Source organism: Diadema antillarum, unplaced genomic scaffold, assembly GCF_040938485.1.
Source record: "Diadema antillarum isolate AM-2024a unplaced genomic scaffold, OU_Dant_1.0 seq00000386_RagTag, whole genome shotgun sequence".
NCBI classification, from domain to species: Eukaryota; Metazoa; Echinodermata; class Echinoidea; order Diadematoida; family Diadematidae; genus Diadema; species Diadema antillarum.
The window spans coordinates 2987660-3007080 of NW_027271384.1; the positions used below are offsets into that span (position 1 = coordinate 2987660).

The following is a 19421-nucleotide window of genomic DNA, read 5'->3' on the forward strand; positions in this document are numbered from 1 at the left end:
ATACCGTCTACTCCAGCAGCATTTGGATGTGGGTGCATGAGAGCAGCTATCAACTGAGCATTTCACTCTCAGCTCTCCTCGTCCACTTTTAGCAATGGCGCCCACACCTTGTCAGTATGAACGCATTTCGAGTCAACTTGCCATTTCATGAATGACCACATTCTGAGACAGAGACCTGTATGGGGGAGAGTTCACATTTCCCATCCAGTGAAGGGTCAATGATGTTGTGTGGAGCCAACTCCCATCTTCCTTTTATTTTTTTTTTTTCCTTAGCCACCTAGAGACTGGAACATAATCCTTTCTCAGCGGGGGAGGGTCCCAAGGTGACTGCATGGCGGCTGGAGTGAGAAACTAGTACCGTCTCCCTCGCTTTGCCTTTTGCTGACTCCTGCCTGAGCTCTGCATAGAGAAGGGATCATCGTCCTGTGTGGAAGAAAAGATAACACATAAGGAACATCATGACTTTAGAAGCACAAGGGTGTTAGCATTTTACGATGACTTTGTGGTATTCAACGCCTTTCTGTTTCTCGGCAGTAGTAATCTTACTACATCTCATGATTTGGACAACATGCATGGACAAGCCCTCAGCACATTAACAGAGCATCTGAACTCTCAAAAATAACTGATACCCAAGCACCCGTATTTATGTGTGTGTCTACGTATGTGTGTATGTATATGAGATTACTGTCCTTACATCCTTACATTATCATTTGAATGGAAAAGAATAAACTCCTTACAAAAGTCTGTCTGTCTGTGTGTGGATGAATGCTATTACTGTTTACACTGTATTTTCCATTTTGATGAATACAGCAGGTATTCACTTACATTTTCAGTAATGTTTATGGTATGGTTACGAGTGAACTCTAAACTGTCATGAAGAAAACTGTACATTTTTATGTCATTTCTTTGGCAAGTGTACAAAGAAATTACATTGTATTGTATATGATAGATTACATGTTTGGGGGAATAACAATAGAAGAAAACGATGCAACCCAGAGAGCATAAATGTACAATTGTATGAGCATCATTAACAACAACAACAACAACAACACCAAAAACAGGGTGGGTTACATATGAACAGTTGCATGTAGGAATGTTTCTGTCAATTTGATATTGTCCACTGGCAAATAAATTCACATTATGAGTAATTGCTGGCACGTGGATGACTTGAGAAATACCTCGGCACCATTATTGTGCTGGTAGAGTAAGCTTCTTTTTCTCTTCTTTTTTCTTTTTTTTTTTCACAGAAGCTGCACGTGAATTTCTCACAAATATCTACAAACTCCCATGATGACTTCAGAGTAGCTGAAGGTGAAACTTTATGGTTATATCTCGGTGTTGTGTCTATGTGAGGTTTTAAAAGCTAAAAGGACTGAAAGTATGCCAGGTCAATATGACAAATTCAAGAATCCCCAACCAGTGACTGTGATATAATACAGACACTTTAACAGGTCCCAGACAGGTTAAATGCTCTACACATCATGATTGTGTATCAACGGTGCTGTATCTATGTGAGGTTTTAACCCGTTGTCATGAGGGCGGGCTGATTTTACAACAACACACATTTCCCATAGACACTGCCTAAGTATACTCGTGACTCGTCCTTAACGGGTTAAATGACAAAAGGACTAAAAGTATGCCATGTCAATATGAAAAACTCAAGAATACCCAACCAATGACATTGATGTGTTACAGACACTTTGCTTAACATATACCAGGCAGGTTAAAATGATGCTACACACATAATGTCATGGCCAATGTTTATGCATGTTGCCTTCGGCAATACATGTACCTTTTGTTAACCTTAAAGAAACAACTTCTCATTCTGATGCCGTATTACTTAAACCCATCAAAACTGACTTTGCAACTGACCACATAACTATGTTGTGACATGCAAAATATATAATATCAGAGAGCAGAAGTTCTTTGCCCTGGTATGATAATGACAAGAGAGGGCTCTCTTCACATTTGTACAATGAGCAGGATTTGGAGCTTGATCCTTTTGAGCATGTATTTCATTTCGAGCGCAAAAATTATGCATACACATCATTCAGAAAGGATTTCTGTGACCAGACAAAGCTAGTTTGTTGCATCTCTAAGGCTTGCCCAACATAGCAACCAGACGTCCATTGATGCAATCTGCATATCATTCAAAGGCCACCAATGTTTTTATTGAGGTCACATGACGACGGCAGCAGAAAGTCTCATCCATTTACTCATAACATCAAGACTGGATTTCAGTAATATGTCTTTTAGCTGGTCTTCAATCTGCAACCTAAAACAGACTTCAAGTAGTACAGAATGCAGTGTTAAGTTTGCTCACTGGGCTGAGCAAGTAGTGATCACATCACCCCTGTCCTGGCTGAGCTGCATTGGCTTCCAGTCAAAAACAGAATTAATTTCAGGTTCCTACTGCTCACTTTTAAGGCCATTCATGGTCTGGCCCCCAGGATACCTGTCTTCCCTAATCAAGCAGGGTCAGCCTCACTCTGTCCTCCGTTCATCTGGCATTACTCTCCAGACGCCCATTACACATCTCAAGGGATATGGAGACTGGGCATTTTCCTCTATCGCTCCTCACCTATGGAACTCCCTCCCATCTTTTCTCCGTGAAATTGACAAACTGGATTACTTCAAAGCCTCACTCAAAACTCACATTTTTCACCAGGCATTCAATTGCTAACTCTCTTGGAGGAGTCTGTGCCTTTGAATGTTTCTACGAACAGATACACTGTATATCGTTGGTGGGGTGACAAAACCTCGTATCTCAATATTTGGTGAAAATGAGTTTTCTTCATTATATTGAAGCAAGGAACCATTACTATGTAATTCCCAATCCTTATATGCCCATCTGCAAAAATAAGGTCACAAATGACAAACAAAAGTTGGCTGTTTCCATTGACTTACATGTTATGGCAGCCATGTTTTTTAGCTCTCCTGAACATTTGACATTTTTGAGATACGAGGTTTTGTCACCCCACCAACGATATGGTACTATACAAACGCTGTGCTGCATCATCATCATCATCATTGGGTAGCCCTTCAGCTACTTAATATGACAAAGGTGTAAAACTCGAACAGTCACAGTGAAAACCAAATTCTTCATAGCTGTTCTGAGCCTAAATAATTGATGACCAAATATCAATTTTACCTGCTTTCTTTTACTCTTTATTCTACAGCAGTACAACTTGTAGGTGGTGATTGACAAGGCAGTAACAATGAAAACAATTCGATGCAAGAATTCATTAACCTGAATAAAAAGAAAGTACCCAATGCTATAAGGGACAAGAACCAGCACTGGCTGCTAGATGGAAGCTTGGTAGTCTAGTGGATTTCACGCCCGTGTAGTAATCAGGAGATCGTTGCTCGAACACAACCCAAGTATGTATGCCCATGATTTTGAGAAAAGTGTTAGATTTCACAGTGCAGAGAAAAATTAGGTCTGAGAGAGTTCTTATTGTGACATTATAGTGATCATTAAAATGGGATAAGAGCCCTTTTTTAAGCCTCTGCCAAACAGTGGTGCCGGAGCCGTTATGGTGTTAAGTAGTCCATCAGTCAGTGAGCGTGATAACTTGAAAACTATTAATCATAATGTAAATAAGACGTGGTAAGCCTGTGTATGACTGAGTCGTACTAACTACATTTTGGGATCAGATCATAGGTAACAGTCGAATATGTCTAATTTGTTATTTGTAACAGTTTCATGCATTGTGCAATGATTATGTCTGTTCATATTACATTGCCTCCTCACTTTTCAGTCTGATGCTAGCCTTGATCACCATCTTGAAGAGGGAAAGCAGAAGCAGATACAGCTCTACTTGCTGGCCAGAAGACGTCAGAAAGATAAAGGTATTGTATAGTTTTGGTTGAGACCTAAGTTCAGGTTTCTGACATTTTTTGGTGAGATAATGAGAAACCTCTTATGAAATATGAAAGAGCATGTAATTCCATGAGGAATTCAACTTTTATTTGATGAAAATTGGTTTTGAAATGGCTGAGATATCCAAAACAGAGTGATTCGATAAAGTGTGGGACCCACATTTTATTACGATCGCTTTGTTTTACTTTGTTTTAGGATGTTTCAGCCATTCCAAACCTGATTTTCATCAAATAAACTTTGAATTCCTCTTAAAATGGTATGCTCTGTACTATTTCATAAGTGTTTTCTTGGTATCTCACAAAAAGTTAAAAGCCCAATTCTCATCTCCACCAATACTGTACTATCCCTTTAACATACACCAATATCATGTCATTGTTGACCACTTGGAACTATCTCGCCCGGGGAATACCATTCAGCCTGCCTTTCACACATTGTTCAAAGCACATTATGTGTTTGGTCTACAGTATGCGAAACCTCTCCACAACTTTGGGACATTCATGCAGACAACAATCCATCAGATAGACACAAAAAAGCACACTTGAATCACCACGAGTGATGGACAAACAATTAAATGTGGTCAGCTGGGAGCCTGTGCATGGACATAATTTGATTCGTTCAGTGGTGTTAGAAGACACTTAAAGAATCATCACTGTGACAGTGAAATTGTGAAGGGCAATTTGTCAATCAGTTGCAATAAAGATTCAACGCAAGAATTCTTTAACTTAATATTTAATTCCTTAACAAAATATGTCAACAGCTTTACCTCTGAGTCACTGATGACGTTGGATTGCTCTTTTGCTTTCCTGTAAAAGTGGAGAAAAATGGGATAATGCAACATAACCAACAATGACACATAAGTTTCCTAGCTACGACAAGCAACAGTGTGGAACATACATATTCAATCCCTACAGCTTTAAACCCTTCTGACACTGCGTAGCTCTGTTTTAAGTTTGACAAATCTATGCTGCATGGTTCTACATGAACCAGAATCTCGGATATTCTGTGGATATGAAGCCCAGAACAGGAATAACAAATGTGGCTGAAATGAAAATTGGACTCTTCTTTTTTTTTTTTAAAGCAGACACCTGTGCATGACCAGATTTAACACATTCAGTATATCCCACACACGATACTACTACAATAGAATAAAGTACAGAGTACTACTAAATGCTTTATGAGTATGGCAACATCATTAATGACTCCCATGGGAGGGACAGCATAATCACTACAACTTTTGTACGATGGAGAATCTTTTAATGAATTGGAAATCATCATCGGATAGTCAGCAAAGTTCCAACATTTTTTTTTTTGAAATTGACCCACCAAAGGAAAGAGTGGGTTTAATATTACAGATGAAGTACTAGTAAGTTTTACTCATACTGGTAAAGACATAGCTACCTCGGGACAGTAAACAAACACACAAAACTCACATACATACATACATACATACCCACATACATATGATCCTAAATCCCTACATATGAACAAAGATACATACATGCATACGTAATTACATACATACATACATACATTATACATACATACGTAACTACATACATACAATTTGTACATACATAAACACACACAGACACATTGTACATACATGTACATACATACATGTACATACATACATTGTACATAAACATATATGCATATACATTGCACTCCCATTACAACGAACATGGTTATAACAACATTTTTGTTCCCGTGAAGTGAAACTTCAGGTCAGGGAATTATCATCTTTGTATCTTTACATATTTCATTGTTTGGCTATAATGAAAGTTTTAATATAACGAAAGAAAACTGCCAGTCTCAAAGACTCCAAATGGGAGTTGCTCATATAATCATTATTATCTGTCCACCCCAGGACTACATACGTTGTTCTCTTTCTTGAACGAGACGTCTCCACCACCTCCTCCAGATCATCATCATCATCATCCTGCAAGGAACATGGGAGGAGAAATGAAATCATATTTATGTTCATTTTCATAAAAATTCATTGAATACAAAGATTTGAAACGTTGTATTACAAATGCAGACCTCCCATCCTTTCAGAGTGAAAAATAGGGAGGATTTGCCCCAAAAAGTAGGAAAAAACTACAGTTCCTATAGAAGTGTGTAGAAAAATGATCCAGAAAAATAGGAAATTCCTCTTGAAACAAGAGCTAGAAATGATAAAAATTCAGAATCTTTCCTCCAAATTCAGAATGGTTGGGGGTTCTGTAGATGATTCACAAGGGTCCCATTGCATATTACCATTGACTGTAAAATTACCAAACTTTTACACAACAGGGTCCAGAAATCTGGCAAGGGGCAACCAGAGTTTTCAGCTACAGATCACAAGGCACTGTCTAACAAGCTGTGTTTGATTTGCATCCCTTCTCCTGCTAATATCTTTCATAAAGATTTCTATTGAATGCCACATTTGGTATTGTAGATACAATTACAATAATTTCTGTTATTTTTTTCTCCCCTCTCTTTTTTCTCTCTCTCTCTCTGTTTTTCTCTCGCTCTCTTTCTCTTTAATCAAGAATCTTAATAGAGTCATCTGTAATCCTAGAAGACCTTCCTTTTCAATAATCATTTGATCATTTATTTTTCATTTGTTATTTTTGGTATCCACTAAATGTAAAGTTGATGTTAAAATTACAGTGTATTATCATTTTGTGAAGCTCTGTGATACATGTTTACTCATTGTAAGAGTGCTACATGAGTACCTATATTGTACTGTATTGTATACAGAGCTTCATGGGCATTGTGGATGGAATAGGACAGGGAATAGTCTAGCAAAAAGGTGTTTATTCGTTGCAAGAAGAAAGCTTATCTGGCCTACACACCACACCCCTCGACTTTACAGTCACGACATAAAATAATAAGAAGTGGAAATATTACTTATATTGTAGAGCCAGCCCATGCTAAGAGAAATCTCCGAAGGGAATATTTCGATTATTCACTTCTCAGAAATGTATAAAGAGTGAGTGCTCCTACTGCCAATTTTCATAAAACCTTTTAATCATTCTCTGGTATGTGGAGAAACAAGAAAAAAACAAAATTAGAAAGAATGATACTTAGAAGAAACTATCAGGTTTTCCTAAATGAAATGAAAAACCAACTGAAAGTAACCCTGCCCAACAGGCTCATACTTACCTCAAAATTTAGAGTAGCTGGTTTGGATTTAGAGAAGCTTGATGCTGAAGGAGAGAAGAAAATAAACAAAAAACTAGGCACACATAATGGCACATTATCTAATGCATCATTCAAATCAATACTCTTACACATATCGGATATGCAAATCTATTACATACATGTGCAGTGAACATTTACGGACATGTTCCAACCCAGTGATGAATTTTTCTTTTTACACCTCATTTGCAATTTGGTTTCCTTTATCCATTGTTAAATGAATTCTTTATCTGCTGAATGAGGAGGTTTTATCATAAACATAAAATCAGTGATGATGCCATGACAACGGATGTGGTTAAACATGCCAAAAATTAGCACTATAGAAAATAAACACGTATGTTTACCACCCTGAGGGTTCAAATCATATACACTTTCTACCTTTGTCCTCAACCAACTCACATCCCTCCCCCCCCCCCCAAAAAAAAAAAAAAAAAAAAACCAAAAGATCAATATTGAACTAGTATACATTTCACTTTATCGCACCTACAGCGTAACACATGCTGTGGGTTATTCACCAACTGGCACATCAGCTCGAGTGTATTTTTTTTTTCCACAGGAGTGCTTTGTTCTATGGCACAAATGTCTCAAATTAAACTGACCATAATATCCAATCATCCTATTCCTAATGTATCACCAAGGCTTTCATGTTGGCCCTACATCGTAACTATTGTTTAGCTGGGATATCTAACGATAAAGGTCACGTTTATGTGGCCTTACTGAAAGGAAATGAAAAAGCTTCATACGATAATATAGCTACAAATGTACATATGTATGTACGCAACACATATGAGGTTAAACCCAGAAAGAGGTGTAAGGATTACTTATATGGTTCCATGACATTTGCTCCTGTGACAATTACTCCCATGAAAAATCTGCACGCCAAGCCAAATATAAATTCTACCCACAAACATAACCCTAACCATAATCCTAATCCTCACATCAACCTACATGTAAACCTAAAACCCTATCACAACTTCAACCCTTACCCAAAGCTCTTTGAGAAAATAAGATCGGAGCAATTGTCGCAGGAGCAAACGTCATGTCTCCATATGAAATAGACTTACATGATGTATTTGAGAAGGAGGACATTAGTAGACTCTGCTTTGTAGAACCTGACCTTCCACCCCTTGAACTCTGACCTCTTCCACCTCTTCCACCTCTGCTTCCTCTTCCTGTAGGTCATGCAGTTAAAAAGTTCAGAAAAAAATGAAAGGATGCGTTCGAGCGCTCTAAAGCGAACCAAAGCGTATCGTACCGAACTGTGCCAGATTTGAAGTGTTCGAGAGCTCTGCAGTTGAGAAAGCGTACCTCACAAGTTATTTTTGTATTTTTGTAGCAAGAATGTCATTCACCTGGAGCTTGAACTACTTACAGCTGTCCCGAACAAAGAGAATAATGTCTTTGCATACAGCGAATTTTTGGTACGCTTTTGGAGCACATCGGGAAGTGGTCCACTTTTGGCTCAGCACAGTACAGTACGGTACACTTTAGGAGCGTTCAAGCGCTCCTCTGGCACGGTATGGTACAGTTTGCTTTAGGAGAGCGCTCGAACGCACCCAAAGACACTCGATGAAATCAGCAGCTTAGTCTTGAATACAAATAAAGTGGGACACATTAAAATGAGGAAATAAAGATTTGAGGATAACCTTGTTATGTCAGGTTTCTCACTACATGAGGATTAAAAAACAAGGAAATATAGAGTAGAGACCTGCAAAATTACCTTGTTAAAAGGAGGGTTTTTGTAATATTCGCCTCTATAACCAGAGGCCACTGTAGCACATTCATTCCATGATCCTAGAACACATGCACAATGATACCGACTAGTCTGCTTCAAATACAATATTCTCTGTAGCCACAAGAATGCGAGATGATGCCATAAGTGAATCCACAAAACTGCCGATTAATTGCAAGATGCTAGATGGAAACAAAAATTCCAAAAGCAATGATAATGCACTTTTTTACAGCAAATGACCGCATAAAAAAAATTAAATACTGAACAGGTGGACATCATGTAAGAACTACTGAAGGATTTTGACTGAAATTTCAAATTGAGATACCTTAGCCATCAGAGAAGGAAACTTATCAATATGATTAGCTGAGGAAAGGCAAAAGTCTTTTGTTTGTTTGTTTTTGGTTTGGTTTTATTTGTTTTTTATTGTTACTTTTTTCCAAATACAATGACAAATAGATACAAACAATGCAAAAAAAAGGTAACACATACCAGTCAATATAGAAATTGTTAATTTAACGACATTACCCCTGATAACATAATTATGAATGTACATGTAGCAACATTGTAATGTACACTGTAATCACACATGAACAAGAGAGAAATCATTACAGGGGGCCGTCATCAAAAACACAGCTTCACATGAATGGGACCCTATCATATACAATGTACATTTGAGGGCGAATAAGTGTAGGGGGCCTTACCACTGGAGCTTTCCGTTCCTCTCCCTCGCCCTCTCCCTCTCCCCCTGCCACGCCCTCTGGTGGTTGCTGGCCGCGAGGGCGCACTGTCATCATCGGGGTCATCGCTGCCGTTTTCTTGTTCATCCTCGAATTCATGCTGGTAGGCTTGTGGTCTCTGAGACCTGTCCTGGCTGATAGCCTACAACCAGTAATTAGAATCAGAGCAAGGGAAGGACTTCAATGTTTCCATACAGTGTCTCCTGTTCATTATATTTAATAGTAACATGAAAACACGCATATCACGCTCAGTTTATGGAGCAGCTGCAATCCCGTCCCTTGTTAATCAAACTAGTATAAAATAAATAACAGTGATTGACAGATGATGTCATCAACAAAATCCTGAATTTTTGTGGGCAGATCCAATTATTGTGAAAAAAAAATATGGCAGGTAAAAATTATGACAAATGATGACACATATTTTGTAAATATTCTTTTGGGCACAAGAGTGACGATCAGGGTATTATAAGTCAATGCAAGTCAACATGCTTTTGCATTGTGAAGGTCCCTTATCCCGTTGAGGCAAACTGATTTTGCTGTCGGCCGATTCGGTTTGGGTACTGTTTTTATGCTAATGTCTGATGAGCCGTAATTGGGGGGTTTCAGTATGCGTAGCAATAGCTAATTCATGCCCTGACACCGCAATGCACCTGACTCATTTCATAACCCATTGAATCATCTTTTCGTATGTTGGAAGTGTGTTAGAGAGTATAGTTCAAAAAAAGGATCAGACGCCTAGTAATTTTACTATCATTGAATGCTATTAAAATGTTTGTTTTGTGATGTCAAAAATGTATATGTCATATGATTTAAGAAAAAGGACAAAGTTTTTGTTCTGATCAATAAAATCCAGAAATACAAAAGAAGGGTTGAGGGTGTGGTCATCGTACCTGTTTCACCTCTTTCTGTATGTCTGCCTCTGAGAGAGCCTTTCTCTCCTCTTTCACTTTCAGCAGCTGGTATGAGAAAAATGGTGAGAATGGCATGAAAGAGACAGCATTGAAACAAGAAAATAGCATTACCACTTGAATATTCCCTAAACATACTGAGTAATCTATTCCTTAGTAGTAGTAGTAGTAGTAGTAGTAGTAGTAGTAGTAGTAGTAGTAGTAGTAGTAGTAGTAGTAGTAGTAGTACCAGCAGCAGCAGCAGCAGTAGTAGTAGTATGAGTAGAAGTAGTTATCATAAGTTTTCTTTCATTGTATCAAAATTTGTTATAATCGAAGGGAATTTTGCACTATAGACTTTAATGACAATAATTTGTGGACCTGAATTTTCCCTTTGTTTTAATTAAGTTTTGTTATACTATGTCAGTTGTAACAGGAGTGTCGTGCAGTAGTAGTAGTAGTATCAGTGTAGTAGTAATAGTGGCAGCAGTAAAAGTTATAAGTAGTAGTAGTAGTAGTAGTAGTAGTAGTAGTAGTAGTAGTAGTAGTAGTAGTAGTAGTAGCAGTAGTAGTAGTAGTAGAAGTAGTTGCTGTCATGATAGTATCCTTGTAATTGGGTCAATCACAATTACATTTAAAGGGGTCAGTAAACATGGACATATGTCTCATTTCTTCGAAATCTGTTTGTTTAGCTTGTAGGAGAGTAAGAGGCTTTGAAGAACATCAGAATGATGTTGACAAAAAAATAACATATATTATTTCCTGGTCAAACCTCATCAACAATCGCCTCTTCAGTGACCCTCCTGGACTTGAGTTGATCCTGGGTCTGGTCCAGCTGGTGCTTGACCAATGCCTGGATGGCCTCCCGCTCCTCCTTGTCCACAAACTCACGGATGGCCTTGCCCAGGCCTTTCTCCGACAGCAGTTCCAGCTGCTTAGTCTAGGGAGGGAAGCGAGCCATATATGCACTGTCAAAACCTCCCCATCAACACCACACCACTTTCATATGCCACAGCTGGTGACAACACTTTCCAGGCATGTGTTCCTAGACTCTGGAACGAGCTTTTACGATTAATTTGTGGTCCCCTTCTCTTGGAATTTTCAAGAAGCATCTCAAAACTCTCCTTTTGTTCAGAAACTAAATCTACCACAATAATGTCATTACTCTTTTCTAATTGACATATAGTGCTGTGAAACAATATGTATAGAGTGCTATAGAAATGTAATTGTTATATTGTACCAAGACAAAAAAAAAAAGTGAATCTTCCACTTGCATTATAACTCATTGATCTAGCTCTCCATGTAAACCAGAAACTAGCAGGTGTACACCTTATGTTTGGCAGTTTTGGGTAGATTCATTTCCAGCCTAGCTACCAATGATGACTTTCATACATTTACTTCAAAACCTAATTTATTGCAGCATACATTCCTCGACAGTTACATGAATCACAAAATAAGACTTATGCACACGATTTCATCAGAATAAAAATACAATGGTGAGTTGATACTAACCTCTTTCTTCAACATTACAAGTTTTACAGACCCCCACAACTCCAACAGTATTCATTTCTTATTCCTTCACCATGAGGGGGAAAAAAATCAATATTGTATAAGCCATATATTTTGTGAGCCTAACTTCTCGCGAATCAGGACTTTCTGACAATCTCTCAAATTGCTAAATTCGTGATCTCAGAGTACACCAATGAAAAGAGTAATGTACATGTGCATGTCACATTCATGTCAGGTTCAGAGTTCATATTTTAACGTGTCCTTAAATTTGTGATAAGCAATCAACTCACAGATTTCACAAAAAAAAACAACAACATAATAACACAGTATATCATTTGGGGATTGTGCGAATTTCCCAACGTTATGAGCAAACACATCCCAGAATCCCTTGCACCAACCTCGTCCGTCTCAGAGAAGTACTTCCTGACAAGGTCCTCTACCCTCTCAGTCTCCAGAGCCTCTGGTTTCAGGTATTCATCCAGATCTTCTCCTGGCTTCGTGTCTGAGGGTCAGGGGATGAGGAGGTGTTGCCAGTTTGAGAAAGAACTTCCTCTCATAATTTGTCTATTTGTGATTTTGCGAAATTTGCAAAATTGTTCCTGAATTTAGAATCCTCAAGTGGCTGAGTTCATGATGAATATTGAGGTAGTTACATCGACTGTCAACATAATCCTTGATGTCATAATCTAGAAAGTATGTGTACATCTCACAAATTTAAACTCCTCTCAACATTAATGGACCTTTAAAAAAGATGGAGCCACTATGATTACTTAATAAGGAAAGCACTTCTATTTTTTAATATCATACACTGAGATACATTCAACTGCCATTTCAAAAGGGGATCTGAATAAGCATTTATTGTTCAGTGCTTATATTCACTTCTATATCTAAACATCTACTTATCTACTTATATCAAACGATAGCTTGTTGTAAATAACATTGCATCATTCCCTCTCCCTTTTATTATTCATCCCTATACAGTCAAACCTGTCCATAGCATCCATCCAAGGGAAACAAAAAAGTGGCCATTGTAGACAGGTGGACGCTATAGACAGGGTCATCAACATGGCTTTTCTCCTCGGGGAATCGTGTTTAGTGGTCGCATACGGCAGGTGACTGCTATAGACCAAGGGCGGATCCAGGAATTCCATAAATGGGAGGCACCTTTACAAAATTAAAGGGGAGCGCACGCCCCCCTCCCAATTTTTCTTTTTATTTCTTGTTTTACAAAAAATAAAGATGGGGCGCGCACCTGGTGCACCCCCCCCCCCCCCTTCTGAATCCGCCACTGTAGACCATCGCACACGGCAGGCAACTGGTATAGACGGTAGACGCTATGGACAGGTTTGACTGCATTTATCTCTCTTCCGATCAATCTATGCAGCATTATGAATACAAACACCAAAATGCAGCACATCAGCCTATCATGTTGGCACCAGTTACCATACATTGAGCACCTTTACCCCATGCTCTCACTCTCTCACCTTCACGCTTGGTCACTAGCCTCCGCTTATGGAATCTGACAATGTCCTTGGTGTTGGCCACGCGACCCACAAAGTTCTGCCCAAACCGGTTGATATTGAAGGCTTCAAAGCCCCCGCTGTGGTCAATCTTTTGAAAAGGGGCAAAAAAAAGCATTTATCTGGGAATTAATTCTAGAACCTTCATTGCTGTTTGATGCATTTACCATACAACATCCTTTGTTTTGCAGCAAAAAGCACACGAAATTCCTCTAATCATCACTTTAAAGAAAAATTGTTGCCTTTTGGGGGCATGACCTGAAAATCTTTAATCTTGTCATGGAAAGATTTGCCAAAAAGTAGGTCATAAGTGCTGAACTCTATTACCAAGTGACTCAGATCCATAATAGCCGGGTTCACATGTACACCAATTAGCGGGATACAAATCTCGAGATTTGCATCGCGATCGTCATCCCGAGTCTTTTGCACGTGTGGACAGAAAAAACCCGAAAATTAGCGGGATAAGCATCGCGATGCTAATCCCAAGAAATCTTGCGCTGGTTCGCCAATTAGCGGGATAATTGGCCCCGCGCTGGTACGTGTGAACGGTCGGGATTACAATCTCGAGTTTTTACATCCCATCATGCAATGCGCACATCACAACAGCGAGGCCTCTGCGAAGAGGTCCTTCACCTCTTTGGAGCACAACAACAACAGCGCGCGAACCACACCACTGACGCGTAAAAGACAATGGACAAAGGTAAGTGCGCGCAAGCAGTGATAGAGAAGGGCGCTGTGTGACCCAGTTTGCAGGCTTTGTTGTTGTCTCTATCGGCAATTAGCGGGATAATTTGGTACGTGTGGACGCTCGCCAAATTAGCGGGATACCGATCGCGATCGCCATCCCGCTAATTTGGTACGTGTGGACGCTCGCCAAAAAACTCGGGATGAGCATCGCGATCGTCATCCCGCTAATTTGTACGTGTGAACCCGGCTAATGATTTGAAAAGAACTTTGGTAAACAACTTGACATGCCACACATACCAACTTTGCATGAATGAAGCCGAAGTAAAAGATATATTACTATGAAAATCTGTCCGAAACAAAAGATGGATTTCTAATCCCACCTGTTTAAACAAAAGCTAGATTCCTGCACACACCTGTTTGAACAAAAGGTGCATTTCTTCATAAACATGTTAATAACAAAAGAAGGACTACTATAAACACTTGTTTGGAACAAATGATTGATTTGTACAAACATCTGTTAAACATCTGTTTTCCAGAACATTTCACATTCTGCACATTGACAGCTTTTGTACCTTTGAATTGAACATTGCAATTGGAATTAGGGTAAACAAATGGAACACCAGGAAACTTGTCTGTATTGAACACCAGTCAACTTCTTTTTTTCTTATCTTCAATGCCGGATTCTAAGACAACCCTCATTTAACAGCACTGTAAAGTGTGGACAATTAATTTACTGGCACATACATTGGTGTATAAAAATAGTCAGTACAGTATTCATCGCATAATCGGGACAGGTTGGGAGTAGCAAACACGGCCCCTTTAAGCGGGGGTGCCCAATTTCGCGATGAGCACTCACCATACACTAACGGCATACGACATGTACATGTAGTGCACACACACACACACACACACATGCATACTGACGTACTGTACATGTACATGAATACACAACCACCCTCATTTCAATCAAGCAACTTTTGCCTATTCACAACTGAGGAAGATTGTGGCGTACACACAGATCACAGTGTATTGAAAGTTGAAACACTCAGAGATGAGGAATTTGGACTTTGCCCTCAAAGTGTGTGACTGAGATTAAACAACGTACACAGCCTGAGCTGTGTGAGCGAGGCATGTTTTTATTGGATGTGAGTAGGAATTGCAAGCGAGCACATAGCTTTGCTTATGTAGGGGAGAAGAATTTTCGCGAAAGCATGTGTTTTGCAATGGCATGGATACTTATACACAGCGCTTTCGTGGCTATGCATGTACGTGTACTGGATGGACGGTGGTCAAAACACACCAGTCCGAAGCTTGCTTTGTAAGTTCGATGTAAACGACAACTGACAGGGAATCTTTGAAATATTGTTGTGATATTTTGTTAGATTTTTTGTGTAAAATATCAACAAAATCAAAGAACGCTTGAAGAAAAATTGTCCCGTTTATCAGAGGTCCCCGCCCGATTATCCAGTGAAAATAACATGCATTGGAAATGTTTCTGGGAAGTGTACAAATGTATGTCATTTAAGCGAGGTTCCCGATTATCAGATGCCCGATTATGTGATGAATACTGTATTACAGAATGATGAAGGGGATCAAAATCAAATGGTGGTTGAGAGCAAAAATTTTGCCTAACACATAGTTTTGCTTTTGACCATTCATAAGTATACAAATAATGACAGCTATGAGGGGCACAGTTAAAATTATGGGCCCAAGGTGATGTTAAACCATAACTATCCCCAAAGCAAAGCTGAGGGCATAGTTATGGTTTTCACATCACCGAGGGCCTATTATTGTAATTTATGCATAAAATCAGTTTTGGGCTGTAAATCACTTTTTAATGCTCTGATTAATCTAATTTCCTTTTTAAAATGTTTCTTGTATCATTCTCCTGAGACATAGGATAAAAAAAAAATCTGCATCGAAATTAATTTCTTATGTATTTGATTGTTTTTCGACCTTTTGTTTTTGTTTTTTGGCCAAAATTTGTCACAGACATTTTTCGAAGCTTTATTATGCTAAAATAAATTAATTTCATCCATTCTAAGTCAAGATATGATTTTTTATGTGAATTAATTGAAAAAACACAATTTGCATTTGATTTGTACACAAAATCACGTTTTGGAGCAATTTTGGGGTTGACAAATTTTTTTCGAACGGGCGTCGCGTCAAAACGGTACGCGCGGGCGCAACAATTTTGGTCTCAAAAGTTGCGCGATACTTGAAAGAAAAAAGTCATGAAACGTCGCGGCGGGAGCTTATCGTGCTGCGAAGATATTGCGCGAAACGTCGAGGGGGCAGATTCCACCCCCCCCCCCCCCAGCCTGATTAGGGTTAAACCTCCTTGGTTTGACTGTTCAAAAGTACCTTGCATAGGCAATTCTTACTACCTGTAAATGCCCTCAATGATGAGCATTATTTGTACATCAAACTACAAAGGGCAGTGTGTTGCAAGTGCAATGAGATGACTGACTTATGAGTCATGTGCATGCTTGCTTTAGTTGCTCTGCTAAAGTGTTGTGGCACACAATAGAGAGATTTAACGATAGAAGGCATTTATTGGACACCTGTCTATCATTGTAAATTTCAGGTTCAATACCTCAGCTTGCAAGACCTTACACAAACACCACCTTTGAATAGACGTTGGAATGTGTCAGGAGTACTAAACAACAAAGTCAAACAAAAGAAGGCATTTTCTGAACACCTGTTATGAGATGTTTCTTTCAGCTTCAATGACAGGGCTTTGTGGCAAACATTTTGTAAACAAACATCACCTGAAAATAACAATGCCTGACACACCAAATATCCACAAACAGGTCAAACAAAAGAAGGCATTTGCTGACCACCTGTTTTTCAATGTTAATTTAGGGCTAAATGAGGCAGAATTTTAGTAAACATCAGTTTCAAAAAGAAAAGATAACATACTTCACAGTAGCCGGGTTCACACGTACAAAATAGCGGGATGACGATCGCGATGCACATCCCGAGTTTTTTTGCGAGCGTCCACACGTACCAAATTAGCGGGATAGCGATCGCGATCGGTATTCCGCTAATTTGGCGAGCGTCCACACGTACCGAATTATCCCGCTAATTGCCGATAGAGAAAACAGTAAAGCCTGCAAACTGGGTCACACAGCGCCCTTCTCTATCACTGCCTGCGCGCACTTGCCTTTGTCCATTGTGTTTTACGCGTCAGTGGTGTGGTTCGCGCGCTGTTGTTGTTGCGCTCCAAAGAGGTGAAGGACCTCTTCACAGGGGTCTCGCTGTTGTGGTGTGCGCATTGCAGGATGGGATATAAAAACTCGAGATTCTAATCCCGACCGTTCACACGTACCAACGCGTGGCCAATTATCTCGCTAATTGGCGAACCAGCGCAAGATTTCTTGGGATTAGCATCGCGATGCTTATCCCGCTAATTTTCGGGTTTTTTCTGTCCACACGTGCAAAAAACTCGGGATGACGATCGCGATGCAAATCTCGAGATTTGTATCCCGCTAATTGATGTACGTGTGAACCCGGCTAGTGACTATTCCATGCAAAAAATAACATAAACAAGTTCTAAAAGGTGAGAAAACTTATCACATATCACATACTTATCACATACCCGTAATCTGATGAGAGGAAGCTGGGGTTGCTTGGGATTGCCTGTGTGTTCATCGGACGCCTTCTGTATTAACATCTCCACCTGCAACACGACATGATATTATTCATGATGCTTTTATCTGAAGCATTCCCAGTCGTGTTTTTTTAGGTATGACTGAATTCACACTGGCTCGACAAAGGAAACAAAGATCACTTTGTTAGAGTAATGCCCACATGAATACGTTTCCAAGAGTATTTGCAATTCTTTTACGCACTGCTTGCCTGGAGGAATGAAAACATGAACCGTTTATTGTCAGAGCATTTTTCCTATTAGTGTTTATGACTGCATGCACACAGATCACTTGGTAAGAATCATGTCACGGTAAACAATTCTTCACACAACCCTCAGTCCCAGGTAAGCATTTCCTTGTAGTGCTCGGAACTGTACAAACCAATGAAAAACTGAATAGCTGTGCTTTAAACTGTTTAACTACCTTATCCTTTATCACATGAAAAATGTACTCTGCAGCACAAAGAAGCATAAAGAGAAGGAGAGATAGAGAGTAAAAATGACAACTCCCAGAATAAGAACTCAAACTCAATTAATCTGATAGTTAGTAATCTGCATAAAGGTCACATTCATCTGGACAGACTTAAAGGGACTGTACAGTACTGGTTGAGGTGGGGATTCATGTTTTGACCATTCCTAAGTGAGATAATGAGAAACCTCTTATGAAATATGAAAGAGCATGTAGCTTTAAGAAGGATTCAACGTTTACTTGATGAAAATTGGTTTTCAAATGGCTGAGATATCCAAAAAAGTGATAATGATAGAAAGCAACAGACCACGCCTTTTATTAGGATCTCTTTGTTTCACCTTCTTTTTGGATATCTCGGCCATTTCAAAACCGATTTCATCAAATAAACTTTTGATTCCCCTTAGAATTGCATGCTCTTTGACATCTCATACAGTGGTTTCTGAATATCTCACAAAACATTAAAAGCTAAATTTTCACCTCAACCAAAACAGTACACATCCTTTAAAACAATTCATCAACCTATGCTGAGATTAGCTCTTCATCTGCAAAAAAAAAAAAAAAAAAAAAACAATGCATTTGTTTTATATCCACGCCAATGTAAGTGGGCTTTTGTGTGTTCGCGGTTAAAGGCATACGGGCCCGGTGTGTTTGTCGAATGCGTACACGGAAGGACGGCGCAAGGTTCCTACACACACCTATGCAAGGACTCCTCTTTAGCGCTTTTGCTTAGACCCAGAACCGGGTCTACGCATCTTTAACAACACACGTTTGACCATACATTGTACTTTTCCATACCTTTTCTGTACAGTACGCCAGCACCTGTTCCGCTGTCTTTGTGCTGTTGGGATCGATGGGAGTGTCTTGTAGGACGACGTCCTCCAGATAAAACGGCCTGACCGTCTCCAGTCGCAACTTGGTGCATTTCATCGCTTTTCCTCGCACCCGCAGCAAGCCGACATGTCTGGAGGCAAGAGCCCACATACAGTATAATCAATGTCGTTATCATCGCTTTGTCATTGTCATTGTTATGATTATGCAATTACCTTTCATTTATTTTGTACATTTGACAGGATTTGTCATTTTTTGTTCAGCCCCTTGGCAAGTCTGCTTGCCTGATCATACTAAAATATGTATCAGAATCATACAGTACGTGACCTATTTCATC

The 19421-nt window shown here is 39.3% G+C and overlaps 1 protein-coding gene across 1 annotated transcript in view; it reads right to left on the minus strand.

The window, feature by feature from the left end:
- Positions 1 to 351: 351 nt before the first annotated feature.
- LOC139731847 (double-strand break repair protein MRE11-like) overlaps positions 352 to 19421 on the minus strand; it is a 32905-nt gene continuing 13835 nt past the window's right edge. Inside the window, exons 9-20 of the mRNA XM_071642721.1 lie at positions 19052 to 19217; positions 17740 to 17820; positions 13416 to 13542; positions 12330 to 12418; positions 11195 to 11362; positions 10426 to 10491; positions 9500 to 9677; positions 8131 to 8238; positions 7031 to 7074; positions 5761 to 5822; positions 4647 to 4686; positions 352 to 423 (exon numbers count right to left, since the gene is read on the minus strand). Of these exons, the coding sequence (XP_071498822.1) occupies positions 352 to 423; positions 4647 to 4686; positions 5761 to 5822; positions 7031 to 7074; positions 8131 to 8238; positions 9500 to 9677; positions 10426 to 10491; positions 11195 to 11362; positions 12330 to 12418; positions 13416 to 13542; positions 17740 to 17820; positions 19052 to 19217 (1201 nt within the window). The remainder of the gene's footprint in view (positions 424 to 4646; positions 4687 to 5760; positions 5823 to 7030; positions 7075 to 8130; positions 8239 to 9499; positions 9678 to 10425; positions 10492 to 11194; positions 11363 to 12329; positions 12419 to 13415; positions 13543 to 17739; positions 17821 to 19051; positions 19218 to 19421) is intronic.